Source organism: Typopeltis vanoorti, chromosome 9 (assembly GCF_054136105.1).
Source record: "Typopeltis vanoorti isolate ZY-2024b chromosome 9, IOZ_Tvanoo_1.0, whole genome shotgun sequence".
Taxonomy (NCBI): domain Eukaryota; kingdom Metazoa; phylum Arthropoda; class Arachnida; order Uropygi; family Thelyphonidae; genus Typopeltis; species Typopeltis vanoorti.
The window spans coordinates 128,016,147-128,029,769 of NC_143557.1; the positions used below are offsets into that span (position 1 = coordinate 128,016,147).

General features: G+C 33.7%; 1 protein-coding gene across 3 annotated transcripts in view; it reads left to right on the forward strand.

The window, feature by feature from the left end:
* The window catches only part of LOC150103527 (low-density lipoprotein receptor class A domain-containing protein 4-like), a 282,835-nt gene that overhangs the window by 255,759 nt on the left and 13,453 nt on the right, over nt 1–13,623 (forward strand). For 2 of the 3 annotated variants that reach the window (XM_090398264.1, XM_090398263.1), the window contains exon 4: nt 242–5,476. In XM_090398264.1, the coding sequence (XP_090254390.1) occupies nt 242–802 (561 nt within the window). In that variant the 3' untranslated portion in view covers nt 803–5,476. Of the gene's footprint in view, nt 1–241; nt 5,477–13,623 lie in introns of those variants that run through there. The other variant, XR_016548852.1, reaches the window with a different exon arrangement.

A 13,623-nucleotide genomic window follows, 5' to 3' on the forward strand; every position in this document is an offset into this window, starting at 1 on the left:
ACTTAAGTGGGAGAAGCTGCAGAAGAAGAAGAAGACTCTTGATTTGCATTCATGACTAATAATTTCTTTCATTCCATTTTGTTATACTATGCAGTATCTTAATAAATGGCTGTGCTATTACAGAATATTTTTGTAATATTTATTCTAATATTTTTGCTCTATTTTCTCTTCCTTTATGATTGAATGAGTTAGTTTAATTGTAATACATTTGCTTAATAAACACATGATTTTTCTTTAACAGGCTTTATACACACCTTCAAGTGTGCAGTGGCAGAAATTAGAAGCCGTTGCTTTTCATGACAAACAAGTAAGAATGCATTCTGTACAGAGGGATCTAGAGTTGGGTCTCCCAGCATCTGTAACACTGCCTGATGGTGAAGAGCAACCCTATGGAAGTATGAAAGCTGTTCATTTGAGGAATTCAGATCAAGAGAATGAAATCTGCCGGACATGCATTAAACCGCCTCCTAACCGGACAGTTCTTAAATGGGAGGCACCTCTCCCATACAGATCTGGATCTTCAGATCTGCTTCATAAACCTTACACACCACTCAGTTTTGTGCGGACTTCTGATGGCACTCCCCTAGTCATTCGATCACATGGCACAAGTTCTTCCCAGTGTGTTCTACCTCCCCACTCTCCTCCTCTCCTATCAGTCAACTGTAAAGGAACATCAGGTAGACTTCCAAAAGTGTCTGATAGTAAAATCAACCATTATGAACTGCCTCCTCCATATGATGATGTAGTCCATGGTAGAGATGTTGCTCCTGTTGCAGAGAGTGGACATCATACTGGAGTTTGACTATCACTTCAGCTAACAAATAAGTCTTTCACTTCCTTCTAACTGGATTGTGATAACCCTTTGGTAAGAGAGGGGCAGGGTGCTGGTGCCACTTTAAAAAGTTATGCTCCCGCCTAGTCGTGTTAATGGTGGTAGTGATCTAGGCTTGGGTGGCCCATGATCACAGTGCCTCGGAATTTGTTGCAAATACTTGTTTATATGTGATTGGTTTGTTTGATGATGTTTTATATATCAGTTTGAGCTGCCATCAGTGTGGATGTACTTGGAGCCTGTGATAATTTCTGTCTGCTTCCTTGTGTGTTTTGTTTGCAGCCCTAGTGTCAAAGACACTTGTGATATTAGGACAAAAATAAAAGTGTATCTTGGGCCTTGAGGGAGAACATAGTCAGTGATGGGTAAGAACTTGTTTCAGAATGTGACGAGATTCATTTATGTAGCAGCATGTCTTTTTTTTTTCTTCTTTTTTTCCCTCCCCCATCAGAATGCATTGATAATTTTGGAATTTCACCAGATTAGTAAAATTAAATAAATTATTGATTCAAAATTGTACCTTTTTTTTTTTTTTTTTGGCTATTCCTGTAGAATTAGATACAGGAAATCTTAATATTCAAGTTTTGGGTTCAACAGAAATTAAAAAAAAAAAAAAAAAATTACATCATAATCTCAAAAAATTTGAGTTGTTTTAATGTTCTTATTTGCAGAATTAGCCCATTGATGCACTGATTTAATTAGCCACATGCAAAGTAATAAAAATTAAACAGTATAACATGATTTAATTAAATCAGAACAATGGCTTTTTATAAGAACAATCAATATATTTATTTTTGCCATAGAACAGATGTGTTACTTTCTGTTAATTTAACTTTTATAAAATTGACTATGAAATTTTTATTTATTTAGCATTTGTTTGCATGTGGCCTCAAATTGCAAAGGTTTAATTCCCTTCTAGCATGATTGTTATAAGTCGATGCAATGTAACATCACAAATGCTGATCAGAAATGAAATGCAGTTTAATTTGTCCCATAGATACAAATGTAGTTGTATATTTTAACTGTAGATTATATAAATTTACTTGCATAAATTAATTATAAAAGGGAATTTTAAAGTATTATTTCAAGTTGTGATAATGGTATCCAAAATATTTGGAGCCACAGTTTATTAGTGGTGCAAGTTTCACTAATATTGGACGTACCACTTAGTCTCAATGAACTTGATTCATTTATTCATGTTTCAGTGATTTATAAGGTTAAATGTGGCCAGTGCAATGTGAAGATGCTTGCAAGTCCTGTGAACAATCCATATTTTTTCATAATTTTTATATTTGTAGTTTGCTAGAATTGTTTAGTATTATGCACAGTTGTAAAAAAGAAGTTTTTTATTTTCTCCTTCTAGTTTCTACCATTTTCAAACTTAAATTATATTTTAAATAACTTTTTTTATGTAATTTAGATTCCTACCTTACTACTCATATGGTAAGAAGTTTGGTGTTTTGACATACTTCAGTGCACACCCACTCGCAACTTTCCAGATAATCTGAATTGTATATTATGATGACATTAGCAATCATAATACTGTATCAGAAAAGTCTGGTAGTAATTTAATATTTAAGTATCTCTGCTACGTGTGGTAAATTTAAAGTATATGCAGTGAAAACTTATTACCACAAAATTGGATACTATAAATTAATTTATATGGCCAAAGAGATGAGATGTTTCTAGTTTCTATAGGATTAGCATTAAATAAAATTTCAAATGTCATAAAGAGGAAGTGATTGTCACTTTCCTTTATGAAGTCTGTTGTTTTGAAGCATATTTTTAAATTGCAACCTAATAATGTTAATATAATTAAAGGAAAGGGCTATTTATTCCTTTATGAAGGATTATCTTGACTTTTTTTCATTTGTTGTTATGATCATACTACCTGAAGTCAAAGCTTATTGCAAGAACTCCATTCTCTTGTCATTATGCCTGTTGTACTCTGTGCTAAATTCTTATTTGCCTCTTTCAGTAATGTATTTCATTATCTGTCATTCTCCATGCAAAAAGTGATGTTAGCTTGCTCCACCTTTGCAACGAAGTTGCCCGGTGTTGTACCACCTTACCCCAGTCCTAAAGATACTTTCAGGCACAAACTTTGTTTGCTCACACTTGGATAAAGGATTAAACTAAATTTATTATAGTCTAACCAAGTGAAAAATAAACTTTCAACATCTTTCTCTAAATCCAGAGTAATTTAATAAAAAGGTGGCACACTGTTTGGTAACTCCACTTGGGCCTGGCTCCGACCGAAGAGACCTCAATAAAGGTCGAAACTAGTCTGGTTAGTGGCCCTTCCCTTAATGCATAACATTATACATATCCGCAAGGAGATGTGTTTTGCGTTATGGGAGCTCCACCTTTGCAACGAGTTGCCTGGTGTTGTACCACCTTACCCCAGTCCTGAAGATACTTTCAGGCGCAAACTTTGTTTGCTCACACTTGGTTAAAGGATTAAACTAAATTTATTATTATGCAAAAAATGAATTCATTATTTCCCATATAAACTACACCTTTATGCAGTTCCCAGAGATGGTCCTGTTCTGTTCTGCTTCTCTTTTCTCCCACTGATCTTTGAAATGTATTTTTTTTTGTCTCTGCTCTCTAATCTGTGAGCTTAATATATTTTTCATATTTCCTGTTCACAAAACTCTGTCACTTTAATTATTTCTATGTTCATAGTCTTGAATATTTTTGTTAAGAACTTTCTCTAATATTTCTTTTTAACTCTCAAAATCCAGTTGGGTAAAACCAACTCTCTGCATATTCAAATCTGGTCTGAACAAGATATTATAAAATGGAATGAGAAATCTTGTTATGAATCTAATCTTTTGACTGTCATTGGAAGAATTTTTTTTATAGTCCCAATTCTCTGTATACTAAATACAGAGAATGGAATATTTCCACATAAGATTTTAGAGATTGGCTTCAGTTTTACTGAAACTATGAAAAGGTCTATTGTAAGGTTTCATCTTTAATTTACACCATAAAAGATTATTAAAAGCTTTATAATAACTTTGTAATCATGTTGTATTTTCTGTATAAAATCCAATAACATGTAATTGGATTTTACATGTTATTGGATTCTACATGTTATTGTGACATTTGTTGTTCTTCATATATGATTCTTGTCATGATGAGAGGAATTTTTATATGGTTTTTTTCAATTGAAGATGAGTTAGCCAATCTCATACAGAAGTAGCAGGGTTTTTTTCTCTCAGAAACTCAAGTTTTTAATCCAATGTACAGGGAAATCGGCCTTAAGAACACATGCAATTTACAGACAAAAAATACTAGTGGTAGTGGACAGTAGATGGTGGAGATGGAGAGTAGCATACCCCTCCTTTGATGAGTCCTTGGAGATGTCACATAATAAAAATAATAATAATGTTTGTTGAGTACTCCTATTAGAAGAAACTTGTCACACTAAAGACTGGAAGATAGATAGTTAGCACGTTTCTTGGTATTTGAATGCTGAAGCAGTAAATACTCTGTTAAGAATTAGAAGTTCCTAAAATGATCTTGGAAGCATCTCTTCATATATTATCATGATGATGATGAATTGGAACAATCTTCTAATTAGTTCTGAAAGACTAGAATGCATCAAAACAGGATTAATGAAGAGCTTCCATATTCATTTTGAAGAATAAATGGTAAGTTATATATCTGGAATTTCTTTCAGAAGTTCAGATAACTCAAAAATTTTATTTTATTAATTTATTTCTTCTTTTTGGCAGTACTACATGAAGTATTGAATGAGGATTGATCCCTGCTGAATTTTATCAAATCAATAGAGAAAGCTATTTAAAACTGCAAAATTTTATATATAACATGGAGAAATCTGTAGACTTAGAGAATTAACTCTCTTATGTCATCAATTTTGTCTCTATCTTATTAAAGCACTTGATATTATTTTAGTTACTTGCTTTTTAAATACAAATTATTTCTATAATGTTGAACTAATCTAGAAGCTTACCACACTACACACACACACATTCACAGATAGTGTAATTTCAGCTTTGTTTTCTTCATGAATGGCTATTGTTGCTGATTTCTTTTCAGCAGCATAAATTAATCTTTGCATCCAAAATTATGGCCAAGTAACAAGTTTTCACTGCATATGCAATTCAAACTACAATGAAAATATCAAATGTTTTTGTTAGCTTTTACTATACCTTTTCACAGTGATGAGAATAAGCCATAAAGGAAAAAATATATAAATAAATAAATAAATATATATATATCTATCTATATATATATATACATACTATTTACGATGTTTGATAGTTTATTGAAATTCCATAATGTATAGCCTGTAAATTACAAGAAATGTGTCAGTGATACCATAGATTTGTAAATATTTTTGCAAAAGAAAAAAAAAAAAGCCACAAAATTTTTGAATGCAAGTCATATTGTTTTCCTTAATTTCCACTTTCTCCTATTTCCCCATGTATATTTCACCCAATGTGGCTACCCTGTTGCTCACTAAAGATTTATAGCAGTCTCCTGTGGGTTGTATATTCACAAAGTACTACTCTGTGTGTGAGAATGAAAAATCTGCTTATGTAACTGAATATAATTTCTGTCTGAAAGAAAAAGACAGAACTTTCAGCTTCTGAGTAAATGATTATTTGTTGAAATCCATTTTTAACAATTCTTACTGAGGATTTGTCTTAACATTTTTTTTTTTTTTTGTAGTAACTTTCGTGTAGTGATTGAAACCACACATTTAGACATGCATAACTTAAATTGATGTATTTGCACTTGTGAAATAGCTTAATATTGATTTGGAAGTGATAAAACATTACTCTGTATTTCTGATAACCAAGGAGAGAAGGCACTGAATAATAAATGCATTTTGTGATAACTTATCAAAGTTATCACACTTTCACATAATTAAATGAAAAATGGATTGATCAAAATCAATCTATATTCTAAACGTGATAGCTCATATAGGAGATTATTAGATCATATGAATCGGTACTTTTTAATTATAGTTGACAAGACATTATATCCTTGTCTAATCCTTTATCCAAGTGGAAGCAAACAAAATTTGCATATTCACACAGAAGCTTTGTTGGTTTACACTTGGAGAAAGGATTAAACAAGAATATAATTTCTTGTTAAGTATAATTGACTTCATAACTAAATCAAAAAAAAAACTTTCTTCAGTGTTTTTTAAATTAAAGTTAGCCAGCTTGGTTGGCTGAATGGATAGCATCTCTGCTTTCCAGCTGTGGATTCAAATCCTGCAGTGGCATGGTTATTTGTGAATGTCTGTAGATAGCAGATGAAATTTCATTGCCTGTAGTGAGACCGTCATCCTGCTTATTGAAGGCCCAGTGGCTTAAAAAGTACCACGTGTGATTTCTAGAAGAGGGTTGCAGGTCTAATCCTTAGCCACACATAGAACCAATGTGCTATAGGTTTTCAAACTTTTATGGATGGAATTGTCATCATATAAAAAAAAAAGGAATAAAAACATTATCTAGAATGGTGCCACCTAAGGAAATAAAGTAGGCATTTCAGTAATTAACTTCACTTCAGATGAGATTAATATTTAATACAACTGATTTTGAAACAGCGCATACACATATAATTAAATTGCTTATAAAATATTTGAAATTTATATATATGGTACTGCAGTCTTATTAAATGTGCAGTTTTAAGTTTTATTTACAAAAATATTAAAGTATAATAGGCACATCAAATCTCCTGTCAGGCAGATTTGATGTGCTTAAAAGAGTAAATTTTGCCTTTGTAAGCCTGTTTGTCGCTAGATATAAAAGTTGATTTCATTTCTGCAGACTGTTATTTGTGATATCCATGTTCTTTGGGTAGTTTTTCTGTTTTGAAAGAAGTAAAACCAAATTTTCTAGGGGAGGGGGAGACCCTTACAGCTTCCATATGAGATTTCTAACTCACCTTGTTGAAAATCCCTTATAAAATGTTCCTGTATATCTTAGACAGAATTTGATAAGTCTTTTTCCATTGAAAGCATATATATATGTCATTATTACCAAACATGCTACAAGGGTACTTAAGCATAATGATAATAGTAATATTGCTGAATAAAATGTTCAAGAAGGTAAACAAAAGAGGAAGTACACAATTAGATACTTATTGATAATATGGGAAAAATATTTTAGCAGCATGTGCTTGATACACTCTGGTATGGTTAAAAACTCCACAACACTAAGATGAAGCCATTTTAAAAGAAACAGATTTTTCTAGTAATCAGCATATACGTTACATGTTCTTAATATGAATCTTTCTGGCAACAAGGATTTGCCCGATATGAAATGTGAAAAACATGAGGCTCTCAGAAGAAAAAACCATTACCTCTATGTGAGAGACTGGCTAACTCAGCTGAAAAGTCCACATATAAAAGTTTCTCTTGAGACATGATTGAAACCCACGTCTTTTCAACATAGGGCAAATGTTGCATCTCCATCAGAAACAGCAACAGAACGTCTCTTGACTTTTATACAAAGAATGTAGTGTCAGAATATTAAAGTGCAAGCTTGACTGTTTTACACTCTTGCTCATTTCTTTACTATGTGCCTTTACAATTCCACATAATTGTTCTACTTTTACTTCTGCCTCAGTAAGAAGAAGCTGAATACTGGTAGCAAAGTGTTTACCTCTTTATCTATTTAATAACTCAAAACATTAATGATAATTGGTACATTTCTGTTATGTCTACCCAGATGACATCTAACAGAAATGGGCAAAAACAGCAGAAAGGATCACCTGAATACTGAAATTTGCACTGATAGTAATAGGGAAGTTAGGGTCCCTCTTTATAAGGCTCTTTATATGACCACATCTGGACTATGATTAGATTTAGTCCTCTAGGTTTTTTTTTAGTGGTAAGGAAGTGATAGAGAGGATTTTTAGAGGCAGGTGATAAGGTGGTGAAAAAGAATGTTCTTGTGAGGAGAGTATGATAGTTTGTAGACTGCAAAAAATTGGGTGACAGGTGGAGAACAAGGGATATGATAGAAACATAAATTACTAAAGGGGATTTAGAGGATAGATGCAGAAAAAAAATTTCACTATATGATAGGAGGATAGAGTTATGATATGATATCATAACTCTATCCTTCAGACGTAACCTATCATATAAGCTACATCTGAAGATGAGTAAGAGTGTCATTAGCAAAGATATTAGAAGTAGATTTTTTTACTTGCATGCTAAACAAGTTAAACAGATTGTAAGAGACTGTTCCCTGGAGATGGCCATCAAATAATAATAATAATGATATACCTTCAATACATGACATACAGAGACTAGAGTTTGAAGTGTTTGATTATTCACAATGGCATTAGATCAGACAGAGAACAACATAAAATCATGTATTACACATGCTTCCTATACATGTGATTAAAAACTTAAATGAGTAAACTCCAATTTATGTCATTCTGATTTTAACAGGTTTGATATAACATCATTAACACATCTAAAATTCAACTGCCAAATTTTGGCCTTTATTTTGACAGACTTCACTTACTATGCTCTGCTATGTTTCAGAAGTTTCTGAAAAATTCTTGCCTGAAGCTTAGTCCTGAGAACTCTTGCACATGTAGCTAGCAGAATCCAACAGTAACAGGAATGTTAAATTCTACTAACATTTCTGTTACTGTGTTAGAAAATCATGATTTCCCCATCATCATAATTAAAGCCAGTTGTTTGCCATTGTGGATAGAGAAATGAAGTTTGGAGGGGGGGCAGAATGGGTTTTCAGAGTGCTTTTTTGTGAGTGCTTCATCAATAAATGAGTTCAAGGAGAAGTATGATAAGTAGTATGGCTTCCCATGATGAGTCTGACTCCCTGAAGATGCTTAATGATAAACTTCCACATTGTGAAAGTTTATCATTAAGCTGTGGAAGACCTCACTTAAATAATGATATATCTATCATATTGAACATTAAACTCATTCACAACATGTATGGCTGGCCTGGTTGGCTAAGTCTCTCCAACCAACAGGCTGTGGGTTTATATCCTACTGTGGGTATGGATGTTGGACGTTTTTTTTTCACTTGGTTAGACTATAAATTACATATTTAGTTGAATCCTTTATCCAAGTATAAGCAAACAAAGTTTGCGCCTGAAGTATCTTCATCACTGGGACAACTCGTCGCAAAGGTGGACTGAGTTCTCATCACTTTCCTTAGTATCCCATAATGCAAAGCATATCTCCTTGCCGACATGTATAATGCTATGCATTATGGGAAGGGTCACTACCCAGTATAATACATAGCATTATACATGTCTGCAAGGAGATGTGCTTTGCATTATAGGATACTAAGGAAAGTGATGAGAACTCAGTCCACCTTTGCCATGAGTTGCCCCAGTCCTGAAGATGCTTCATGTGCAAACTTTGCTTGCTTACACTTGGATAAAGGATTAAACTAAATATATAATTTTAATGTGGGTATGGATGTTTGTGAAAGCCTTTGGGTGATTGTCATCACCCTGCTTATGGAAACCTGAAATGATATTTTTAGGGAAGTTTTTGATTTACTATCCAAAAATATGAGAACAGCATTCTAAGGTTGAGCAGACTAGGAATGTTGGTAGGTGCACAAATGAGAAGTGGGGGCCTAGAAGAAGAGAACACTGTTTTTTCCCAAGACGAAGCTGGAAGGATATGATAAGTCTGCCAAGAAAGGCCACAGGTATAAGTCAATCCAAGAAGAGAGATCTTGACTGGAGATCTGAAGGGAGGGAAGGTAGGGGAGTCAGATCTTTCTTATGAGAAATAAGACATCCAGAGTGGAACATATTGAAGATTGAAATATTCACTGCAAGAGTCTTGCAAAATTAAAAAATATTACTGTTATCAGCAAAACTATGGACAGGATTTGTGATTAGTGATTTCTCCCAAGGTCCTATATAGAACTCTAGAGCATTCTGTCATTGGTGAGGGGAAGCTGAAGAGAGAGAAAGCTATCCACCATATCATGTAATGAACAATTATTAAACGAAGAGCCAACTTCTTTGCTACCTCCAGGTAGCAAAGAAGTTGGCTCTTGATTACTTTCTCCATTTTTTTTTTCAGGGGGCCAAAATGAAACAATTTGATAGTTTTATGGCCAAATGTTATCTCCCTTTATTTTATGAGCATAAGTCTGGGCCAAATACAGGCTTGCATCCCTACTTTTGGAAAAATGCCAGCTGAGTATGATAGTTCTGCAGACTGGAGAGGATCAAGACTGGTTGGTACTCTATAAAGAATTTATCAGATGGCTTTCTGGCAAAAAAAATCAGAGGAAGTATGCAGTGGTCTCTTCTTGGTATAGTGGAAGATAGAAGGGTCAGAGAAGACTTGAAGATAGTCTTATACGATGGTTAAAATGGGTAAGGAGTAAAAAGGAAAACACCTTACTTAGAGAAGTAATTTATTGTTATCCAAATAGCATGAATTTTTATAACTAACAATTTTGTGTAAACAGTAATAATTTCCTTTGTTTGCATTTCTGAAGATTACTTTTGCATAGCTCCAATTATTTTGTTTTTTAACAGGAACTTCTAGCGTTTTGTTCCTTTTTAATTTTGTAGTAGAATTTTGGTATTTCAGCATACAATTATTAGTTCTGTACTAATAATTGTATGCTGAAATACCAAAATTCTACTACAAAAGTAGTAGATTTTCAGTCTAATACTATTTCTGTCCCATTATTAATATAAAATTAAAAAAAAATCGTTAAGTAGTAACCAAATATGAAGGTTTGACAAATATTCTAATGGTCATCTTTCTCTTCAAGAATATTCAGGTTTTTTTTTATGGTTAATATTCATTTTAAAACACATTTTAGTCAGTAATGTTAAATATCATTTTTAAGCTTTAGAGGTTGGTTATGCACCTTCTCTTTGTCCATTAAAGCTTAGCTCTTTTATGTTCATGTTAAAAAACAAACAAACTGGACCTAAGTGAAAGTAATTTTCAGAAATCCAAATCATAGAAAATTATTCAGAATTTATTCAGTTGGCATTTCTTTTTTTTTTTTTTTTTTATATACATACATAAAAAAATGTTGCTAATCATGTGATGCTGATTCAGGGCATTACTATTGAGAATGTCAGCCATGCCTTCTTGTCCCTTACAAAAACTATTGGTGTAACTTTTGTCTGCCTGTGCTTCTACCTCTTTCTCATCCAAATGGTAGTATTGCAACTCCTGTCATCATTCCTCTAATCCAGCTCATATATAGATGAAGAAAGCAAATCACCTTACCAGGAACATTTGCACGCCTTTTGTAACCTTCTGCAGAAAGATATCAGAAAAATTGTGAACAAAAAAAGCTTCTGGTTCTGATGGATTCCACCATTTGTCCTCAAGAGATGTGCTCCTAAATTAACACTTATTCTTTATGATCTGTATACTATATGTCAGCTGAGTATAATACTATATTATACTCAACTGTCTTCCACCCTATTACATTGGAGACAGGATTGCATATAGCTAGTGTCTAGTATCAGGGACTTCTCAACAATTTAACATCTTATGATCTGTTTTCCTCCCTTTGGATTGCCAGGTCATTATGTGTAATGGTGGAAGGTGTTTTTCCTCAGATTGTCCTTGTAATGCAGGTGTTCCTGGAGGCTCTGTTATTTCACCAACCCTCTTCCTTATATATGATCTGCTCTCGCTGACCTGAAACTCTAGCAACAGTTTTGCTAATGATAGCCCTATCCACTTATCCTGTTCATATGATAAACTTTGTAGTTCTAAAACATCTCAAGCTTCAAGATCATCATATGATAAGTACTCTATTAAAGTTGGCATTTCTTCTGATCTTCACACCATCCTGCAATAGGACAACAATAACTTAGTCACCACTCAGTTCTTTTCCACTTACTTTTGATAATGCTGAACTTAACAGTTAAGACCCAATCTCACTCTTCTTGAACTGACTCTTGCTCCTAGTCATTCCTGACATAATTTGCATCACTTTTATAGCATCTTCAGCTGTTCACTCAAGATGTTGTTTCTCTCTGCTCTAACATTTGGAATGGTGCATCTAAGACCTCTAAAATTTCTTGATGCAGTTCAGTTGACTGATGACCCCTCTCTTATTCCCTTTGGCCACTGTCTCAAACTGCCATCCCGCATTATGTCTCCTCTCTAAATCTTTCCATGGCCACTATTTGGCAGAACTATCCTATTCCCCCCCCATTTCTGCAAAACCTACAGGAACACAAGCAACAGCTGCCCAACATCCTTTTACAGCTGAACTGCAGATCCACCAAACTTGTTATTCCCAATCCTCTTATCTATCTCACTTCTGTGGAACAGCCTTCCCCATGAAGTATATCTCAAGGATTACAACCTCCATCTTTTCAAGAATATTAACTGATTACCTTACTCTTTACTGCAAAACCTTCAGGAACACCTATACAGCAATACCTAAAATCTCTGCCATGGACTATTAAAATTACATAGGTACTATTGCCATTGTTATATTATAGTGTAATACTGTAAAGGGTGTATCAGTATTATGATAGTCCAACACAATTAATAGTTCATGACTAGTTTTTTATTAATTTCTTCTAGATTGGTCTTTTATTTGTCCTGTTTCTAATTTGACCAACTTACATTTCTGACTTCTAAAGCACACTTAATTGTCTGCAAACCTATATCTTTCTTGGAATCTTTTTTTCCTGCAAGTTTAGTTTAAAACACTTTTTTTGTTAATTTTTTACCTTCCCTTCTATTTAAGTGACTATCCCATGCATTCTTGACTATTTAAGAAAGCATAAACAAAGAAAGTTTTCTGATATTTTTGTTTTTAATTTGACTAAGGCAGTGATGCCATCTGTTTCAATTCTCCTAATTTTCCCTATAACTCTCATATCAGTGGTTCTCACTGATCAACCATTTTATATTTAACCCAACTCTCAGATTCTGACAACATTAGTAAGATTTAGCAGAAAAGAAAATGATGCAATCATAGAGATAAAATATAAAGAGATATATTTTCAGGGAAGACAAACTACGATGAGGGACTTGGTAGCCTAGTTTTGTCTTGATGAGGAAGTGGTAGTGATGATTCAGAGGCATGTGAAAGATAGGGATAATGCTCATGGCAATAACTTGAGCAGGACTGTGGGAGATGGTGCAAGATAGAAACAAACAAACAGAACAAAATATGTAACTGGCAGACCATGCATTGGATCTAACATCCCCTTCACAAAGGATTACATGCAAGAAAACCAATGTGTTATTCAGAAGTCATTATAGGTTCAGAAAGATTATTTTAAGAGTCAGGCATGGCTATGAAGAATTCTTCTAACCTGAACAAGTATGGTTGCATTAATTTGCCAATAATTTAGGAGATTGTCATCTTAAGATCAGCTCCCACATGACTGTAATACCTCTTCTTCTCTCTTTTTTTTTTTCCACATTAGAAGTTGCCAAATTATGATTTTAGATCTTTTATCAGTTATAATTTGAATTGTTTCACTTGCTCACTGCTGTGTGTGAACTATAACATGCTGCTTTGTGCTCTGAAGATGTTACAGTTCCCTTGTATAAGGTTTTGATCAGGTAACATATGAACTACTGTGTGCAGATTTGATCATTTGGTTTTCAAGGGGATGAAGAGGGTCCAGAGAAGGTTTACTAAGTCAGGGTCAAGTCTATGGAATGCCAGATATGAGGAGAGATTGAGGGAATGCAACTTGAAGAGCCTTGTGAAATAAGAGGGGACATATATGTTGGTGAGGGATTACCAATTAATGTAGAGATTTTTCGTAGAGTAGAGGGAGGTAAAGGTA